The sequence below is a fragment of the Condylostylus longicornis genome, unplaced genomic scaffold (genome assembly GCF_029603195.1).
Source record: "Condylostylus longicornis isolate FDR11 unplaced genomic scaffold, ASM2960319v2 ptg000105l, whole genome shotgun sequence".
NCBI classification, from domain to species: domain Eukaryota; kingdom Metazoa; phylum Arthropoda; class Insecta; order Diptera; family Dolichopodidae; genus Condylostylus; species Condylostylus longicornis.
Window position 1 is genome coordinate 206,857 of NW_026578073.1, and position 20,577 is coordinate 227,433.

Sequence of the window (20,577 nt, forward strand, 5' to 3'; positions counted from 1 at the left end):
ATTAGAAATCTGTTCCTAAATACTAGAAACAGGTTATTAAAAAACTGGAAATCCAAAGTTTCTCTCCAGGAAATCTATTTGAAAAAACTAGAACTATGATGAAAAATGAAATAGTTGTCTAGTTTTATTCAATAGTAATATATTGACATTTACTGAAAAGTGATTACTATTGTTATGGAAATTCTAGTCTTTATTATGGAAAATCTAGTTAAACTGCCAAGAATACGGTAAGAAATCTAAAAGATTTTCTTGCTTATTTCACTAGGAATTTTCTTTTTTTCTCTAGTAATCCTCTTATTTTCACTAGAAGGTGGTCTCTCAAATTGTTGGGAATTCTAGCATTTATCATTGGAAGTCTGGTAAAACAAGCAAGTGGTTCTAGAAAATTAATGTGCTTTCTAGTTTTTTTTATCACTGTAACTCTGTGTGTTTTCACTCGAAATCAGGTAACTCTCATAATGGAAATTCTGGTAATTTTTCACAGGGAATCTAATTAAGTTATCTAGAATACCGCAAAAAAATTGAACAGATGTTCCAGCGTTTTTTATCAATATACTGTTTTTTTCACTAGAAACTGGTTACTTAAAATTCTGTTAATTCTAGTGTGCTTCATTGAAAATGCAGTTAAGTTATATGAAATACTAGTGAAAATAAAGAGATTTTCTACTATAAATAGTTTTCGGATTCTTATTAAACGTAGTTGTCCAGATAACTAGAACTCTAGCTTTTTCAAAGGCAATTCTAATTAAACCTACTAGAATATCAGTGAAATATTAAACTAGACAATCTATTGATTTTTTTTTCACTAGAAAAATCTAGGAGCGCAACTCTAGTTGTATTTTACTTGAATCTAGTTGAAAAAAATTTAGTGTGACAAATAATGTTTTCGTTCAGACCCGTTGCAATTCACAAATTTATTTTAAATTGATTATCTTTATTTGATCAAATGAATGATCTTGATTTGGAAAAGTTTAATTGTTGTCTCTTTTAGTTTTCCCACAAAACTAGCTTTTTTTATATTGCTATACAAGTGAATTTAATAGTTAAACTATAAAATATTTTTTTTTATATTTTATTTTACATTATACCGGATGGCGCTTGTTGGTGATTCTACCGTTTCTGTGCCAGTTTTGAATTATTAGTTTATAACTTGTAAAATGCAGAAATTTATTTTCCGAACTGAGATCTTAAGAAACTTAACTTAAACTGAATTTTACAATTTTAAAAATTTCTGTTCTAATATTCAAATACGAATTTACATGTATTCTTATGGGATCTATAGAGGACCCTTTCAATATCATAAATCTCGCACAAGATCGACTTTTTTCAAACTTTTAATTAGAAAAAGTTAAAATTCAATATTTTTCTAATTTACTGTTGCTTACATTCTTAAAGTTTTGTGTTATCAAAATATTAAAAATTGATTTAAAAAGAACCTTTCAGGTTCCGTTCTTTTTTTTAAAATTTCAATAGCGCAATTTTTTTTTTCAAAGTATTTATGTATTTTATTTTGGCGTTTTTTTTCAAATTTGAGAAAATGTACATTCGATATTAACGAGTTTGCTAATTTTGTACGATATGTCTCCCAAAATGCATACTTCTGATATAATCACATATATATCTATATAATTCTATATTCTCTCATATATTAAAAGAACTCTTTTTATATTATAAGTCTACTAGGGGCCCCTGTGGTTTGCTTATAAGCAGCATTGTCTGTTGTAAAAACAGGATTGTGGCAATCAATTTTAAAATAAGTTTAGAAAAATTTGTACATATTATGGCATACATATGCAGGTATATACTTGTATATGCATAAATATCATATTGGTTTGAATACTAATGATAAATAAAAGTAATGGAAATATTTTTAATTTAATAAATTTTAAGATGTAATATGTGTCACTGTTAATTACATAGATATGATTAAAATTCAAATTAAGAATTAGTTAACAATTAAGAACGAAAAATTTCCTTCTAAACAACGTTATCTAGATAAGTACGTAACGTAACGTTATTCGTGTTCTTATATCTCTCACAATTTTTAGTTTTATTTTTTTTAATTCCATTCCATGTTAAATACAACAACAAAAAATTATTTTACTCTTACTTAACTCATTTAAAATATTTCGCTTCCTTTTGCTTTTTATTTTTGTTTAAGGTAGTAAAGCAAAAAAACAAAAAAAATATTACTACTCTTTTTTTACTCTCTTTCGCTTTTCGCTTTTCATTTTTTGTTTTTGTTTTACAGTATGTATAATCAATTGAGTAATGTATGTACCCAGTATTCTCTTTTGCTATTTTCATTTCTTTGTTTTTGTTATTTATTAGATTATATGTATACCTGTTCATGAACTGGAAAAATCTTGTAAAATATAATATAGACTAGGGGCGCCTGTGGTTTGCTTATAAGCAGCATTATCTGTTGTACAAACAGGATTGTGGCAATCAGTTTTAAAATAAGTTTAGAAAAATTTGTACATATTATGGCATACATATGCAGGTTATACTTGTATATGCATAAATATCATATTGGTTTGAATACTAATGATAAATAAAAGTAATGGAAATATTTTTAATTTAATAAATTTTAAGATGTAATATGTCTCACTGTTAATTACATAGATATGATTAAAATTCAATTTAAGAATTAGTTAACAATTAAGAACGAAAAATTTCCTTATAAACAACGTTATCTGTTAAAATATTTCCACCATTTGTTTGTTATCCATTTTTTAAAAAGAAAAGAATCCGCAATTGGAAATAGTAACTTTCACGTTAAACTTTAAAACCGAAGTGAATGTGAATTAATAAAAAATCAATGCCTCTTTACTTTATACAGACCTGGCTTGGCTACTTACTCAATTGAAATTTCGCAAGCACACGAAGAATAATTGCCTTAGTACGTAACGTAACGTTATTCGTGTTCTTATATCTCTCACAATTTTTAGTTTTATTTTTTTTAATTTCATTCCATGTTAAATACAACAACAAAAAATTATTTTACTCTTACTTAACTCATTTAAAATATTTCGCTTCCATTTGCTTTTTATTTTTGTTTATGGCAGTAAAGCAAAAAAACAAAAAAAATATTACTACTCATTTTTTATTCTCTTTCGCTTTTCGCTTTTCATTTTTTGTTTTTGTTTTACAGTATGTATAATCAATTGAGTAATGTATCTACCCAGTATTCTCTTTTGCTATTTTCATTTTTTTGTTTTTGTTATTTATTAGATTATATGTATACCTGTTCATGAACTGGAAAAATCTTGTAAAATATAATATAGATATAATTCTTTTAAGGTACGTATGTATGTGATTTTAGTTTTATTAAGATATACTACCGCATTAAGATAAACTACCGCATCAGAAACTTTGAAACTTATACAAGTTTCTTTATAATATTTTTATTATGATTGTTTTTATACAGAGGATAACTTGAAACGACGCATTTTTTATAATGGTTACAAAATTTTTAAAACATTTTCATAATTATAAAACTTAAAATCAAATAATTACAAACTTAAATTAAAATCTAATAAAATTTTTATAAACTTTATTTTAAGTCATGTATTTAGTAAAAAATATTGCACCAAATTTTTTTTTTTCAATGTATTATCAGTTTTTACTCTCAATGCTCTCAACCCCAAATATCATTTTAGTTTAAAAGTTTTCAGGTTTTAGTCAACTTTTCGTATAGAAAACTCGAAATAAAAATAGGTAAAAATCATAATTTTTCCCAAAAAAATCAACAATAAAAAGATTATTCTTCAGAAATGTCATTCGGCCAAAAAGCATATGCAATTTTGCAAATACATTTACAGAAAAAGCAGGGTCCAGACCTTGATTTTTTCTAATGCTAAAATTTACAATAATATATGGATATTATTGCCTGAAATCACATATGTATCTCTGAAAAATATCAAAATAGGAAAAATTATAGGAAAAGTTATGGGAAATTAAAAAAGAAGCTTCAACTTAATATATTTAATTATATATATAATTTAAAAAAAAATTGTATAAACTAAAATAGGAAAGTAAAAGATTGTATTAAAGATTACATAAATTATTTAAAGTAAAAAAGCTATAATATGGTTATATGTACAATAGTTCATTATATTACAGATTATACACAGCAAATCAAATTAAATGAGATTAAAGGTAAACGAGAAAAAAAATAGAGTTGACCTTGTCAACTCTGTGATACCCGTACGAATTTGTTATCCTATGTGCAAATAAAGATGCCATAACTGACTAAGGGACACATTAATTTATGCAAAATTTCAATACTGTCTGTTTTTCAAAATACTGTGTGTGCCAAACTACTATTTAAGTTGTATGGCAGCTACCAGAAAAAGCTAAGAAATTTTAACAAATTTTATCAAAAACATTGGCCCTAGTAATATATTCGCTTGTGTGAAATTTCAATACCATAGCTTTTATAGTTTCTGAGATATAGCAAAATAACTTTTGAAGTTGTATGGCAGGTACCAGAAGGAGCCAAGTAATTTCAACGACTTTTATCATACACATTGGCCCTACTAGTGTATTCGTTTGTGTGAAATTTCAATACCATAGCTTATATAGTTTTTGAGATATAGCCAAAAAACTTTTGAAGTTGTATGGCAGGTACCAGAAGGAGCCAAGTAATTTCAACGACTTTCATGAAACACATTGGCCCTACTAATATATTCATTTGTGTGAAATTTCAATACCACAGCTTTTACAGTTTCTGAGATATAGCCAAATAACTTTTGAAGTTGTATGGCAGGTACCAGAAGGAGCCAAGTAATTTCAACGACTTTTATCATACACATTGGCCCTACTAATATATTCGTTTGTGTGAAATTTCAATACCACAACTTTTATAGTTTCTGAGATATAGCCAAATAAATTTTGAAGTTGTATGGCAGCTACCCGAACCGGTACCCCGATCATGTCCAATTTAAATACGGTTCTGGCACTTACTACAATAAATCATTTGTGAAAATTTGGTGAACTTAGCTCAATTAGTTTTTGAGTTATCGTGGGGACGGACGGACGGACGGACGGACGGACGGACAGACAAAGCTAAATCAACTCAGAATTTGACGCTGATCAAAAACATACACTTGAGTCTATATCTAAGACCGTTATTTCTTAGCGTTACAAACGGTAAGGCAAATTTAGTATACCCTTCGAACATACGTTCGTACGGGTATAAAAATGAAAAAAAATCATTGCCTAGTAATCAATTCCGCATGAAATGTATCAATTTCGCTAAACTTTGACGAACATTTTTTCTCCTTATATCTAGGTCTATATTTTTTTTCTTTAATTGAAAATATTTATCTCTTATATTCATATGCGTTACACATATTTAGAAAATAATATAAAACTTTAATCAATTTAAGCTATCAATACCTTTTTTTATTTTTTATATTACCTAATTAAAAGTGTGACCTTTTTAAACGTAAAAAAGTAAAGACACTCATACATAGAAATTTGCTTTTTATAAACAATAAATTTTTACAAATCGAAAAGATGTTTTATTAAAAGTAGCTAATAAAATTAATAAATTTGTATAAAACTTTAAATGGTTTTGTAAAGTAGCAATTTTCCAAGTGAGAATACTGCTTTAAAAAAATAGAGGCGTTAATATATTACTCGAATTCAAGGGTTAATTGCGTCATTTATTGTTAGCTTTTATTCATAGAAATTTGGAAAAGCTTATAGTTTCAGAAATAGGTACCGCCAAAAATGCGAACTTCAGAAATTAAGAAAGGCGATAAGTGAAGTTGGAATAAAATTTTTATTAGTATCTAAAAGCTAGAAATATTTCTTCAAACTTCCGTCCGTCCCCACGATAACTCAAAAACTAATTGAGCTAAGTTCACCAAATTTTCACAAATGATTTATTGTAGTAAGTGCCAGAACCCTATTTAAATTGGACATGATCGGGGGTACCGGTTCGGGTAGCTGCCATACAACTTCAAAATTTATTTGGCTATATCTCAGAAACTATAAAAGTTGTGGTATTGAAATTTCACACAAACGAATATATTAGTAGGGCCAATGTGTATGATAAAAGTCGTTGAAATTACTTGGCTCCTTCTGGTACCTGCCATACAACTTCAAAAGTTATTTGGCTATATCTCAGAAACTGTAAAAGCTGTGGTATTGAAATTTCACACAAACGAATATATTAGTAGGGCCAATGTGTTTCATGAAAGTCGTTGAAATTACTTGGCTCCTTCTGGTACCTGCCATACAACTTCAAAAGTTATTTGGCTATATCTCAAAAACTATATAAGCTATGGTATTGAAATTTCACACAAACGAATACACTAGTAGGGCCAATGTGTATGATAAAAGTCGTTGAAATTACTTGGCTCCTTCTGGTACCTGCCATACAACTTCAAAAGTTATTTGGCTATATCTCAGAAACTATAAAAGCTATGGTATTGAAATTTCACACAAGCGAATATATTACTAGGGCCAATGTTTTTGATAAAATTTGTTAAAATTTCTTAGCTTTTTCTGGTAGCTGCCATACAACTTAAATAGTAGTTTGGCACACACAGTATTTTGAAAAACAGACAGTATTGAAATTTTGCATAAATTAATGTGTCCCTTAGTCAGTTATGGCATCTTTATTTGCACATAGGATAACAAATTCGTACGGGTATCACAGAGTTGACAAGGTCAACTCTATTTTTTTTCTCGTTTTAATATTTAGTTATGTTTTTTTGCATTTGAATGTTTATGGGTTCTTTAAAATGGCTCTTTGAGAGGTTATAACTTTTAGAGGGAAGGGAGACATAGCTAAAACTTTTCTACGGAAGTAAGTTTATTGTAAAGATCCATTTACATATATACATATAATTAAATTTCAGTGTTCTTTCTTCATGGTGTAGAAGTTTTGCAAATGGGTAAACGGACAGAGGGAAACTATAAGCACTTGTTTTCAAAATTTTTGAAAGAAAAAAATAGAAATTAATGAAAGACAAAATGATCAACATTATTAGCATCAAATTCTCAACATCATTTTGAAAATTATTTTAAAATTTTTTTAAAATCTTCAAAATAATAAAATTTACTTATTTTTATTATTTTGACGTTTTGTATTTGTTGTTTTTATGTTTATTTTGTGCCCAAAAGAAAAAAAATCCCTTTTTGATTTTTAGTTTCTGAAAAATTAGAAATCGGTGTACGTGGCGACATCTAACCAAAAAATGCTTCAATTCACAATCTCTTACATATTTCTGGTTTTATTTTTCTATTTTTCAGCTTTTGAAATTCTACTTTTCAGTTTTTTTGGATAGGAAATTGTTACTATTCAGTTTTTAAGAAAAATATATTTAAAATTACAAAACATATGAAAATATTCAAGTAGGTACAAAAGCCAAATATTAAAATTATAATTTCTGACATGAACCAATATTCTTTTTAAAAAATAGAAATTTCCCTTAAAAAATTTAATATAAAGCGTTTTTATGTCGAAAAATAAAAACACAAATACAAATATTTTTGTTAGGAATGCACATCCCCACATACTTATAATAAATATACAATTCAAAAATTTAAAAATTTTTAAAATCTTGAAATTATTCAGTTCATATGATTTGATTTTCAACATTTTTTTTAAAAAGGACATTATGTTTTTGTTTTATGTTATGTTTTTGTTATTAAAAGTACTGACTGCTTTAATATGTACACATTTTGTCAAACATACATACATAGATATTTACTTTTTATGAACAAAATAAATTATTTATAAATCGAAAAGATTTATTAAAAGTAGCTAACAAAGTTGCTTAAAACTTTAAATGGTTTGTAAAGAATCAATTTTCCAAGTGAGATTACTGCTTTTGGAAAAAATAAAGGTGTTAACATAACACTGCAATTCAAGAGTTGATTGCGGCGATTATTGTTAGCTTTCATTCATAGAAATTAATTTTGAAGTTTGCCAAAATGTTGTTGTTTGTTTGAAAAGGAAGTATACGGTGCCAAAAATGAGACTTTTACAAATTTGGAGAGGCGAAAACTTCCGAGGGGTGGAGTTGCAAAAAATTTTTTACTACCTTTTTTTATAGAAGAAAACCGATATCAAAAACTTGAAAAGGAACGGTGTTTAGGTAACGGTTAGTTTTAGCAAATATACCTTTTTAATAAGTTATGCTTTGCCGCTGTAAAAAGTACCAGCCACAACTTTTTTTCATTTGAATGTTTATAGTTTCTTTAAACTGACTCTTTGAGAGGTTATAACTTAAAGTAAAGGGGAAGATTTCTAAAACTTTTCTTCCACGTTCTTTCTAAACTTTCGGGCTCGTTTCTTCTGCGGTGTAGAAGTTTTCCAGGTTGGTACACGGTCAAAGGGAATCCATAAGCACTTTTTTTTTAAATTTTTGAAGAGTTCTTAAAAAATTAAATGAATATAAATGAAAGACAACATGATCAACCTCGTTAGCATCAAATTCATCAACATCATTTTATATATTATTTAAATATTTTTAAAAATCTTCAAAATATTAAAATTTCATTTATTTTTATTTTTTTTTACATTTTGCTTTTATTAAAGTTTTTATGTTTAGTCTTTGCCCGAAAGAAAAACGGTCCATTTTTAATTTTTAGTTTCTGAAAAATTTGATTTCAATGTACGCAGCAACAACTAACCAAAAAATGTTTCAATTCAGATTCTCTTACTTATTTCTGATTTTATGAAAATTACTGCGAATATACAGAACGAAAAATTGATAAATTTGTATGATTTGTGGAGAAACAAAATCTTTTTTTTTGTAAAATTAAAATTTTTATTAAATTACTTAATTTGTAAAATAAAACACTTGAGTTCTAATAAAGCTTTAACAATTTTGTAAGCTTATATATGTACTTATTTTGTGTACAATTTCACACAAAAAATTCAAGCGGTGATAAAATATTACTTTTTAGTTTACGCTGGCAACAACTTTTTATGTTGCAGCAATAAATCATATTCTTTGCGGGCTTCAAAGATTTTCCGCTACTCTCTGTGCATATAGTATAATATGTCCATGAGTAACAGCAATAAAAACCAATTTAGTTGTACTTAAAATTTTTATAAGATAACTCTAATCTAAAAGTTGGCAATATATGATATGATAGGTCTGTCTAGGATAAAACTTGCAAGAACTTTAAAAAAAGAAACAATGATGAAATTTCTCTCAAAACGAAAAAAATTCTCATTTAGTCAAAAAGTATACCAAACAGAAAACTTGTAAATATGCGATAAACGTCAAATTTCAAAGTATTTATCAAACGTAAACAAATATTTTTTTGTTACACCAAAAACCAAAAAGTTTGATTTTGAATTATAAAAGTATGAAACTTTTATGAAAAAAAATCCCTTTTTAATTTTTAGTTTCTGAAAAATTAGAATTCGGTGTACGTGGCGACATCTAACCAAAAAATGCTTCAATTCACAATCTCTTACATATTTCTGGTTTTATTTTTCTACTTTTCAGCTTTTGAAATTCTACTTTTCAGTTTTTTTGGATAGGAAATTTTTACTTTTCAGTTTTTAAGAAAAATATATTTAAAATTACAAAACATATGAAAATATTCAAGTAGGTACAAAAGCCAAATATTAAAATTATAATTTCTGACATGAACCAATATTCTTTTTAAAAAATAGAAATTTCCCTTAAAAAATTTAATATAAAGCGTTTTTATGTCGAAAAATAAAAACACAAATACAAATATTTTTGTTAGAAATGCACATCCCCACATACTTATAATAAATATACAATTCAAAAATTTAAAAATTTTTAAAATCTTGAAATTATTCAGTTCATATGATTTGATTTTCAACATTTTTTTTAAAAAGGACATTATGTTTTTGTTTAATGTTATGTTTTTGTTATTAAAAGTACTGACTGCTTTAATATGCACACATGTTGGCAAACATACATAGATATTTACTTTTTATGAACAAAATAAATTATTTATATATCGAAAAGATTTTTCATTAAAAGTAGCTAACAAAGTTGCTTAAAACTTTAAATGGTTTGTAAAGAATCAATTTTCCAAGTGAGATTACTGCTTTTGGAAAAAATAAAGGTGTTAACATAACACTGCAATTCAAGAGTTGATTGCGGCGATTATTGTTAGCTTTCATTCATAGAAATTAATTTTGAAAAGTTTGCCAAAATGTTGTTGTTTGTTTGAAAAGGAAGTATACGGTGCCAAAAATGAGACTTTTACAAATTTGGAGAGGCGAAAACTTCCGAGGGGTGGAGTTGCAAAAAATTTTTTACTACCTTTGTTTATAGAAGAAAACCGATATCAAAAACTTGAAAAGGAACGGTGTTTAGGTAACGGTTAGTTTTAGCAGATATATCTTTTTAATAAGTTATGCTTTGCCGCTGTAAAAAGTACCAGCCACAACTTTTTTTCATTTGAATGTTTATGGTTTCTTTAAACTGACTCTTTGAGAGGTTATAACTTAAAGTAAAGGGGAAGATTTCTAAAACTTTTCTTCCACGTTCTTTCTAAACTTTCGGGCTCGTTTCTTCTGCGGTGTAGAAGTTTTCCAGGTTGGTACACGGTCAAAGGGAATCCATAAGCACTTTTTTTTTAAATTTTTGAAGAGTTCTTAAAAAATTAAATGAATATAAATGAAAGACAACATGATCAACCTCGTTAGCATCAAATTCATCAACATCATTTATATATTATTTAAATATTTTTAAAAATCCTCAAAATATTAAAATTTCATTTTTTTTTTATTTTTTTTTACATTTTGCTTTTATTAAAGTTTTTATGTTTAGTTTTTGCCCAAAAGAAAAACGGTCCATTTTTAATTTTTAGTTTCTGAAAAATTTGATTTCAATGTACGCAGCAACACCTAACCAAAAAATGTGTCAATTCAGAGTCTCTTACTTATTTCTGATTTTATGAAAATTACTGCGAATATACAGAACGAAAAATTGATAAATTTGTATGATTTGTGGAGAAACAAAATCTTTTTTTTTGTAAAATTAAAATTTTTATTAAATTACTTAATTTGTAAAATAAAACACTTGAGTTCTAATAAAGCTTTAACAATTTTGTAAGCTTATATATGTACTTATTTTGTGTACAATTTCACACAAAAAATTCAAGCGGTGATAAAATATTACTTTTTAGTTTACGCTGGCAACAACTTTTTATGTTGCAGCAATAAATCGTATTCTTTGCTGGCTTCAAAGATTTTCCGCTACTCTCTGTGCATATAGTATAATATGTCCATGAGTAACAGCAATAAAAACCAATTTAGTTGTACTTAAAATTTTTATAAGTAAACTCTAATCTAAAAGTTGGCAATATGATAGGTCTGTCTAGGATAAAACTTGCAAGAACTTTAAAAAAAGAAACAATGATGAAATTTCTCTCAAAACGAAAAAAATTCTCATTTAAACAAAAAGTATACCAAACAGAAAACTTGTAAATACGCGATAAACGTCAAATTTCAAAGTATTTATCAAACGTAAACAAATATTTTTTTGTTACATCAAAAACCAAAAAGTTTGATTTTGGATTATAAAAGTATGAAACTTAGAAAAAACCATTTGCGAACCTATTTTGGTTATTTTATTTTTAATTGAAAAGTTTTGAAAAAAAAGTTATTGTTAATGAAAAATTTTTTTTTCAAAAATTAAACATTCGGCCATAACCAAGAAAAACATACATACATATTATTTCGACAGCTGTAAGATTTGAAAGGTGTTTAAAACATTAAATTTTACTTTACAAAACTTGATAAAACTTTAAACGTTGAGTAAATGAGAATGTCATCAGTTTCTCTCTTTTTGTTCAAAATATTATCCCAGACAGTTTGCATGCAAAAACTTTATAACGTTTTTAAAAATTATCTTATCCCAGACAGACCTGATATTTTACTATATTACTAAAAATATTACATAGTACGAAGCGTACATATCATGGGAAAGAAGTTTATTTTAAAATTAATAAAAGGAAGAAGAAAAAGTTATGAGTCATAAATTTAGATTTCAATTAGTGTTGAGCGTGTAAAAAATATTACGATTAGAAAAACTATTACGTATAACTTTTACATATTTACAATATGTTATCTACCATATTTGTTTACTACCATATAAGTTTGCCACAAAAGCTAAAATGTAAGCACACATTTTAATTTAGAAATTAAAACGTGCAATATGACTTCGGAAAAATCTTATGTAATTTTTTCTATGTGAAATTGTGTCCATATGTAATTTTGTCTGTTGCTCATGGAAAATATATATGCAATTTTGTCCTTTTGTAATTTTGCATTGTGCTGCATATTTAAATTATACCATCATAATAGGTTTCGTAATTGGAAATTTAATTAAATTTAGTTAAATTTTACAGAAAAATTCATTACTTTACATAACAACGTAAAAAAAAAATTCATTTTTTTCCTTGTGCCAAAATTGGTACTGACAGTTATTACTTGCATATATGAAATACCTACATATATGCTAAAATCTTTGGCGATCTACCAATCTTAGTTCTTTCAAATAAATGTTAATTTTATTGCAACCCTAACATTTCTATTTTACATTTAAGGTGTGACACAAGCTGATGTGGGAAAGGCCTTGGCAAATTTAAAACTACCTGGAGTTGGTGCACTTTCACAAAGTACGATTTGTAGATTTGAAAGCTTAACACTTTCGCATAATAATATGATAGCCTTAAAACCAATTTTACAAGCTTGGTTAGAAGAAGCTGAAGCGCAAGCCAGAAACAAAAGACGAGATCCGGACGCCCCTAGTGTCTTACCAGCAGGCGAGAAGAAAAGGTAGAGCGCATTTCAATCAAATAATTACTTCATATTGTAAATAATTTTACCTCACTAAGAGCAAGGGTTAGTGTCCATAAAATAACATTTTTTGTGATTATATTATTGGGAACAGTATAACATTTGCTTTAATTTCATAAGTAGATTATTGAAACATCTTACCCTTTTTTGTTTAATATTTAATAAATAAAACGGCAACCATCAATATAATCAAAAATTAGTGGCTATTCGTTTTAAAAGAGTAACATAACAAAAAAAAAACTCTATAATAGAAGCAATATTGTGGAATGGTAAAACCGATTAAAAGAGCTTGTATTCAAACTCGTATTCACCAATTTTTGTTTATTTCGGGTTATACAATTTTATTCGAAAAAGGAACAGTAATGTCTTCAGCCAGAAAATACAAAAACCTAACAAAAATATGTAAAACTAATCAAATTTATATGAGTTTATATGTGTATTTTTTACGACGGCGTTAAGCTGTACTTAAAAATAAATGACGTTAACTGGAATTTGAGGAAGAAAGAAGTAACAGGTTCTGACAGAGATCCTTTAGTCAAGAACAGGCAGATGGGCGAACAAAGTAAAAAGCAAAATTAGCTTAAATATAAAAAGCAAATGAAAGTAAAGCACTCACTTAATCTCTAGATTATTTATTCAAGTCTCTAGACTTTTACTCAAATAAGCGCGTTATTTAAAAGTTTATGTAGGTAAAATTATTTATTTTAATTTAAACCAGAATAATTAGCTTTTCTATTTAAAAACGAGGCGGGAATAAAATTAAAATTTTTTTGTATTTGTTGCGCCTTTAGTAAAGTATGTGTTGATGGTTTTCTGAAAGAACCAATACTGAGTGAACTCTTCTATGCTACACGTTGAGAAATAGCAATCAAAATGTGGTCTGTGAGGAACTTATCTATTAGTAAAAATACTAGCTTAAATGGATAGTTATTATAAAAAATTTGTACTTGAAGCAACTGATTGCAGTGTAGTACCGCTCACATCTTTATGATGACGAAGCTGTTATGCTGTCATGTGGACAGTATAGAATGAATTTAATATCCGAACTGGATTACTAAGTTCATTGTTGATACGCTTAAAGTCTTTGAGGCTTTCTGAATCTAATTTAAACTTAAAAATTTTATTTATTAAAAATTGTTGTTAATTCAGAATATTGACTTACGTTTATAGATTAAGCACAGTTTCTTTAGTTTTAAGTACGATTCTGGGCATATTTGGCAATCTTTTAGGAAATTGTTTTAGTTGGGTTTTATTTTCGTCTCACGTTGCTTTTTCGAAGGAGAAACAACCGTAGTTTCATTATTGCGCCAGTTAGTTCCATTATTGCGCCAGCTTCCCCTATGAATATTTTCAGTTCAAATGTTCTGTTTCCGTTAAATATTGGAATAGATTTTGCTTCTGTGATTAAATCTCGTGTTCATATTGAATCAAGTGTCATGTTTATCGTATTATTACTGTTTTTAATTAATTTAATATTTTGGCGCACTTTATTTTCCCGGAAAATTGTCTTACATTTAAGTTATTATACCCGTACGAACGTATGTTCGAAGGGTATACTAAATTTGCCTTACCGTTTGTAACGCTAAGAAATAACGGTGTTAGATATAGACTCAAGTGTATGTTTTTGATCAGCGTCAAATTCTGAGTTGATTTAGCTTTGTCTGTCCGTCCGTCCGTCCGTCCGAACGATAACTCAAAAACTAATTGAGCTAAGTTCACCAAATTTTCACAAATGATTTATTGCAGTAAGTGCCAGAACCCTATTTAAATTGGACGTGATCGGGGTACCGGTTCGAGTAGCTGCCATACAACTTCAAAATTTATTGGGCTATATCTCAGAAACTATAAAAGCTATGGTATTGAAATTTCATACAAACGAATATATTAGTAGGGCCAATGTGTCTCATAAAAATCATTGAAATTACTTGGCTCCTTCTGATACCTGCCATACAACTTCAAAAGTTATTTGACTATATTTCAGAAACTATAAAAGCTATGGTATTGAAATTTCATACAAACGAATATATTAGTAGGGCCAATGTGTCTCATAAAAATCATTGAAATTACTTGGCTCCTTCTGGTACCTGCCATACAACTTCAAAAGTTATTTGGCTATATCTCAGAAACTATAAAAGCTGTGATATTGAGATTTCACACAAGTGAATATATTAGTAGGGCCGATGTGCTTGATGAAATTCGCTAAAATTTCTTGGCTCTTTCTGGTAGCTGCCATACAACTTCAATAGTAGTTTGGCACAACCAGTATTTTGAAAAACACATAGTACTGAAATTTTGCATAAATTAATATAGTAATACGGCAAATTAAAGTCATAGTCTGCCCCAAAGTTAGTTATGGCACATTAGTTATTCGCACATAGGATAACGAATTCGTACGGGTATCACAGAGTTGACAAGGTCAACTCTATTTTTTTCTCGTTTTTTATTGCTTTTGAAAATCCGATACGATTGCATCTATTTTCTTTTGATTTTTCATAAATTTCTTTTTATTTAGCAAAGTTCTTTAGCTTTACTTTTTCTTTTTAATAAGTAAACGCACTTCTTCTTTGCAAATAATGTTTTAGTTCAGATCCATTTCAGTTAATTGATACAAATTTAGTTTAATTTGATTATCTTGATTGGATTAAACGAGTGAACTTAATAACCCAACAGAATTATCCACAAATTAAACATTTAAAAACAAAAAAGTGAATATAAATCAAAATCGTATTACACCTTTCCTAATGAATTTGAGGGCAGGAAAATAAAATTTATTTCGGTTTTAGTTACCGCTTCAATCGCATTAATTAAAAAGTGATTGGAAAAGCTAGTACGCATTAAAACGATTAAGTATTTAGTTCTCACTTAACTCCAAAGGTTTCCAAAATCAAATCTATAAAAGTATAACAATCGAGCCAACCAAGTTTAGTTTTATTGAACCATGCTACTGAAGATTCCCAACTTACCCTGGAACTCCACAAATACCTTGCTTGGTAAACTACATATGGTGGTGATAGCTCCCCAGTAATTGATTCACAAAGCATCACTTATATACTAGATTTAAAATTCTTCATGATTGGATGTGGATATTTTATTCCTTTTCTATTCCAGGGTCATGTAGGATAATAAGGAGTCTACGTGTTCTAAACTAAAATAAAATAATATATGAAAATAATAAAAATCAAAATTTATGCATTAATTCTGTTCAGCATGAATATAATCCGTATTTTTATTTATTAATGATATTATTCTCAGGTATATTTTCATTTTTAAAAACAGTATTTTTGGATTTTTATCAAATAATTTTTGATATTTGCAACTAAAGTACATCTGCGAAAACTCTTTCTTCTTGCTTAAAAAAATGTACCTATGTAGGTCACCTGGCAATTTTATTAGTTATACAGTTATATAGTTTGGCGCATTTATTAATAGATATTTCATATCTATTATTAATACTATGAGGCAATTTAGTCAAGGAGCTATCAATATTGAGTTGCGTGTCATCTGCGTAAATGTGGCAACCAGCATAGGTAAGGCAATTAGGGAGGCCATTGATAAACAGATGTTTCTGGAAGTATCGATGAATCCTCGTTGCTCAATGATAAAAATTGCCTATGACCTGCTAGATAGCTATAAATCATGCGCTGAGAACAAGTCGAAAAGTTAAAATAAAGCCCAAGGTTACGACAAAGCAGAACAGTGTCAAAAGCCTCTGAAAATTCATGTCAAACAAGAATAGTCGCTCGTGAAACATCTAATTTAGCAGAAATTTTATCAGTCAAATCAAGGAGCGCAGTAGCAGTACTATATCCTTTGCGGAACCCTGAATCGAACAAGAGTCCATTTCTGTAGACGAAAACATTAATTTGATTGCGAACTACAACCTCAAAGGCTTTTAACAGTCCAGGTAGGATACTAATGGGTCGAAGATCATTTAAAGCTGGATTATTCTTCTTAGGAATAGGAATAATTATAGCACATTTCCAACCAACAGCAAAAGTGGAGCTGGTAAGTATGGTATTGAATAAATGCGTTACAAATGGAGCATAGCCAAGTGAATTGAACTTTGACTGTCGATAGACTAGAAGTATTAGTTGTTTGCACCCAGTTGAAAAGTGTTCAGGTAGATCAGTAACCGAGCAAGCATTCTGTTAGATCAATATCATAGCCTCTTTTGCATCTCAATTTATTCACATTCCTCCAGAAACTTTCGGACGCTTGGCCCGGGTGAGGCCTATTTTCGTATTAGTGTGACTTAGCCCTTCTTACAAGAAAAATAACCTGATTCCGAAGAACCGTAAACTCATATTATTTTCTTGTGGCGAACTGCAAAACGAACGAGTTCAGCAAATTAAATTGATCATCACGACCTACAGTGGAGAAAAACATAGACCACAGTACAGCAGTAGCCTCATGAAAAAGAGCCCCAACGTTGCATATCTTGTAGTCACGGACACTGAAGCCACAAACAGGTGCGAAATTCACTAGAATATCGTAGGACAAATAAATTAAGTCGTTGTAAGAAATACCAAGCACAGAAAGCTGACCAGACTAACAAATATAATCCACACCAGATGACATTACAAGAAAATATGAAAAAAGACTAAAAGTTGTGCAACCGAATTTTGCAGGTATGGAATTATTCGCAATACTTAAACAAAAACACTTCAAACTGTCCTTGAAACTCTGAGCCATATTATGAAAAAAATTGGTGGAGCATTACAATCATTCGACATATTGATAATATTGATATTGAAATCTCCTCAAAATATAATCAAAATGGTGAAATACTTCAACTGCGACCTGCTTCTCATAGTTAGCGCTCATAGTTAGCGAAGCTATGGTGAGAAAAGTAGACACAGCCAAGAAACATAGAAAACTCAGCAAAACGCTTTGTTCCAAAAATGAATTCAACGTTCTGAAGTTCACATTGAAAGTGAGTTCTCTCCTGTAATAGATTGCAACTTCTCCGCCCCTAGTTAATTGATCGTATCGCTTGATTTTGTAACCAGCAATTTCAGCGATGTTATCTGTAATTGAATCATTCAACCAGGTTTCACTGACAACAAAATATGAACATTACCATTGCTCATCAAGCACCTAATACAATCAATACTAGAAAACAAGCTACGAGCCTTAATATGTATCACATTTAAAAAATGAGCATTCTTAAAAGCCTTGTCGAGGGCAATTTTAGAAATAGAGCAATCCCTAACAGCACTGGAAAAATTCATATTATGAAACATATAGGAAAACTGAAAATGAAATCGATTAAAATGATAACGAAAGTATTAAAATAAAAAAGCAAAGCAAAAATAAAAAGATTTTTAAAAAATATCACAAAAGAAAGTTAAATTTTCTACTCCACTAAAACTCCTGCACGTATAGGTGATTTAATTTCTTTCTTAATAACGGCAATTTCAGCTTCATATAGATATTTAAGATTGGTTTCAAGTTTGGTGATTTTAACAGTAAGAGTCACAATTGATTTACACAGCTTGTCACAATTTGGACAGAATGGTTTTTTGCTACTGGACGACTTATAGATATTATATATCTTTTTGTCATTTTTGTCAGACATGATGTTTTTAAATACGAGTATATATATAAAAACTGCTCTTCCAAATATAAATCAGGACTTGATGTGAAATCCGGCAAAACAAGCAGTTAAAGAAGTATCCAAAAACACAGCACAGCAAGCATTCAGATGATAACAGCAAAACCCACTCAGCACTCCATTTTGAGGAGCGCGAAATCGCACTTACACTCAGCCTGACATTTATTCTTTCTGACATATTGGTCAAAATATTTAACCTACCTTTTAAGCTCTTTTTCAAAAAATTTTCGAAAAAAAAGTGCTTAAAAGGTTGGTTAAATATTAGTTTCACTCTATCCGTCCGTCCGTCCGTGGATATGTTTACAAAATTTCAACACCTTTGAAGATAGAAAGCTAAAACTTTATATGTATATAGATCTTTACTGGAAACTTATTTCCGTAGAATAAAAGTTTTACCTATCCCGCTAAAATCATAAAAATAGCATTTTTCAACTATTTATTGTGGTATAACCATAAGCATTTTTCAAATTTTGGAAACCCAGAAGCATTGTGGCTAGCTTCTTCTACCGCAGCTTACTATATTTGAACTTCAAAAAAGCAAAATGACCGCTAAAATTTACCGTTCTCTAAAATTCGTCTTTTTCAAATTTTTGATGTCGTTTTTCTTCTAGACTCCAGGTTGTGGAAGTCTAAAATTTTGACAGCTTTTAGACACTAATAAATAGTTCATTTCAATAGAAGAAAAACTTTTTCCCACATGTAACCCTTCTCCATTTATCGCCTCTCAAAATTTGTAAAATTTGAATTTTCGGCAACATATATTTGTCAAACCGCAAGCTTTTTTAAATTTCTATAAACGCAGAAAGCTAACGGTAAATTCCATGCCATTAAAACATTATCATTTTTCTTAACTCACGCAATTAACCCTTAAAATCGAGCAGTCAAAGACTGCATAAGTAGTTCATCCTAAATATAAGCAATCCTTGAAGTAGTTTCGTATATGAAAAAAATATAATTTTAATAGTGTAGTAAGTAGTGTAGTTTTAAAAGCAGTTTTTTCATCTGTTAAAGGGAAAAGTGTTACCATATTAACACTATACATTTGAAGACACTAAATTCTTTTTTCTTTACAATCAAAAAATTTTCTGTAGAAAACCAAAATTGTTTTTATTTGTTTTTAATTTTCTAAAAATATATGTATATATCGCGAGTTATAGGTACGAGTAAGATAATTAATATCACTATTAATATTTTATAAACGAGCTAAAACATTCTAACGTTGAAATTTATAAATATTTATGCGAATAGAAATTTTGCTCTAGAAATACGCACAAACATATAAGAAAAGAAATATATTTTTTTACCGACCGCATTGTGTTTACAATAGGTTATATGATGGCAACAACTTCTTCATGGTGAGGAAGTGTAAATAAACTATTTTTAACAACCTGTCGGTCTGATGGCCGGACTATCTGTGTGCACGCGCGTAGCTCAAGTTCTGGCTAACCAATTTTGATGAAATTTTGTATGCAAGTTTATTTCAACTATGGCACGGATCGGTTAACTTTTGGAATATATCAAGCCTCGGGAACTGCACTTTTTAGCAGGCCTGTTAAATATTCAACAAATTTATTTGAAATTTCATATATAAGCTTCATTCGACCGTCCGAAACCTTCTAACTTTTGGAAGAAATCATGCGTCAGCAACTGGATGTTTAATATGGGTCATATACTACATATGGGTCGTTTACTGTAGTCAGCCAATAACATTTAAATTTAATATTTAAATTCTTTAAAAATTAAAAGCTGTATCAGACCCATATTGACTTATGCTATCGAAACAACAGCGGACACTTTTAAAACAAAACAAAAACTGAGAAACACAGAAATGAAAACGCTAAGGCAAATATGTGGCTACACCTTTAGAGATAAAAAACACCTTTAGAAATATTTGTGGCATACAGCATATTGTTCGTTAGAGCCGATATAGACGAAGATATTGGAGAGATAATGTGAATAGGATGGAAGAAGATCGACTGGCGAAGGTTGCAATGAATGGCCAAATCAACGCAAAATGTCAACCAGGAAGACCTACAAAAAGGTGGAAGTCTTCATCACAGAATTAATACCGAGGACAATAGTTTTTCAAATTTTTAACTGAAAAAAACAGGCAGTTATGCCCAATCCAAGATAAGAAAGAAGA

General features: G+C 28.8%; 1 protein-coding gene across 1 annotated transcript in view; it reads left to right on the forward strand.

Annotated features, from left to right (window-relative positions):
- LOC129614165 (inhibitory POU protein) overlaps positions 1-20,577 on the forward strand; it is a 190,282-nt gene that overhangs the window by 131,331 nt on the left and 38,374 nt on the right. The window contains exon 4 of the mRNA XM_055528584.1: positions 12,568-12,799. Within this exon, the coding sequence (XP_055384559.1) occupies positions 12,568-12,799 (232 nt within the window). The remainder of the gene's footprint in view (positions 1-12,567; positions 12,800-20,577) is intronic.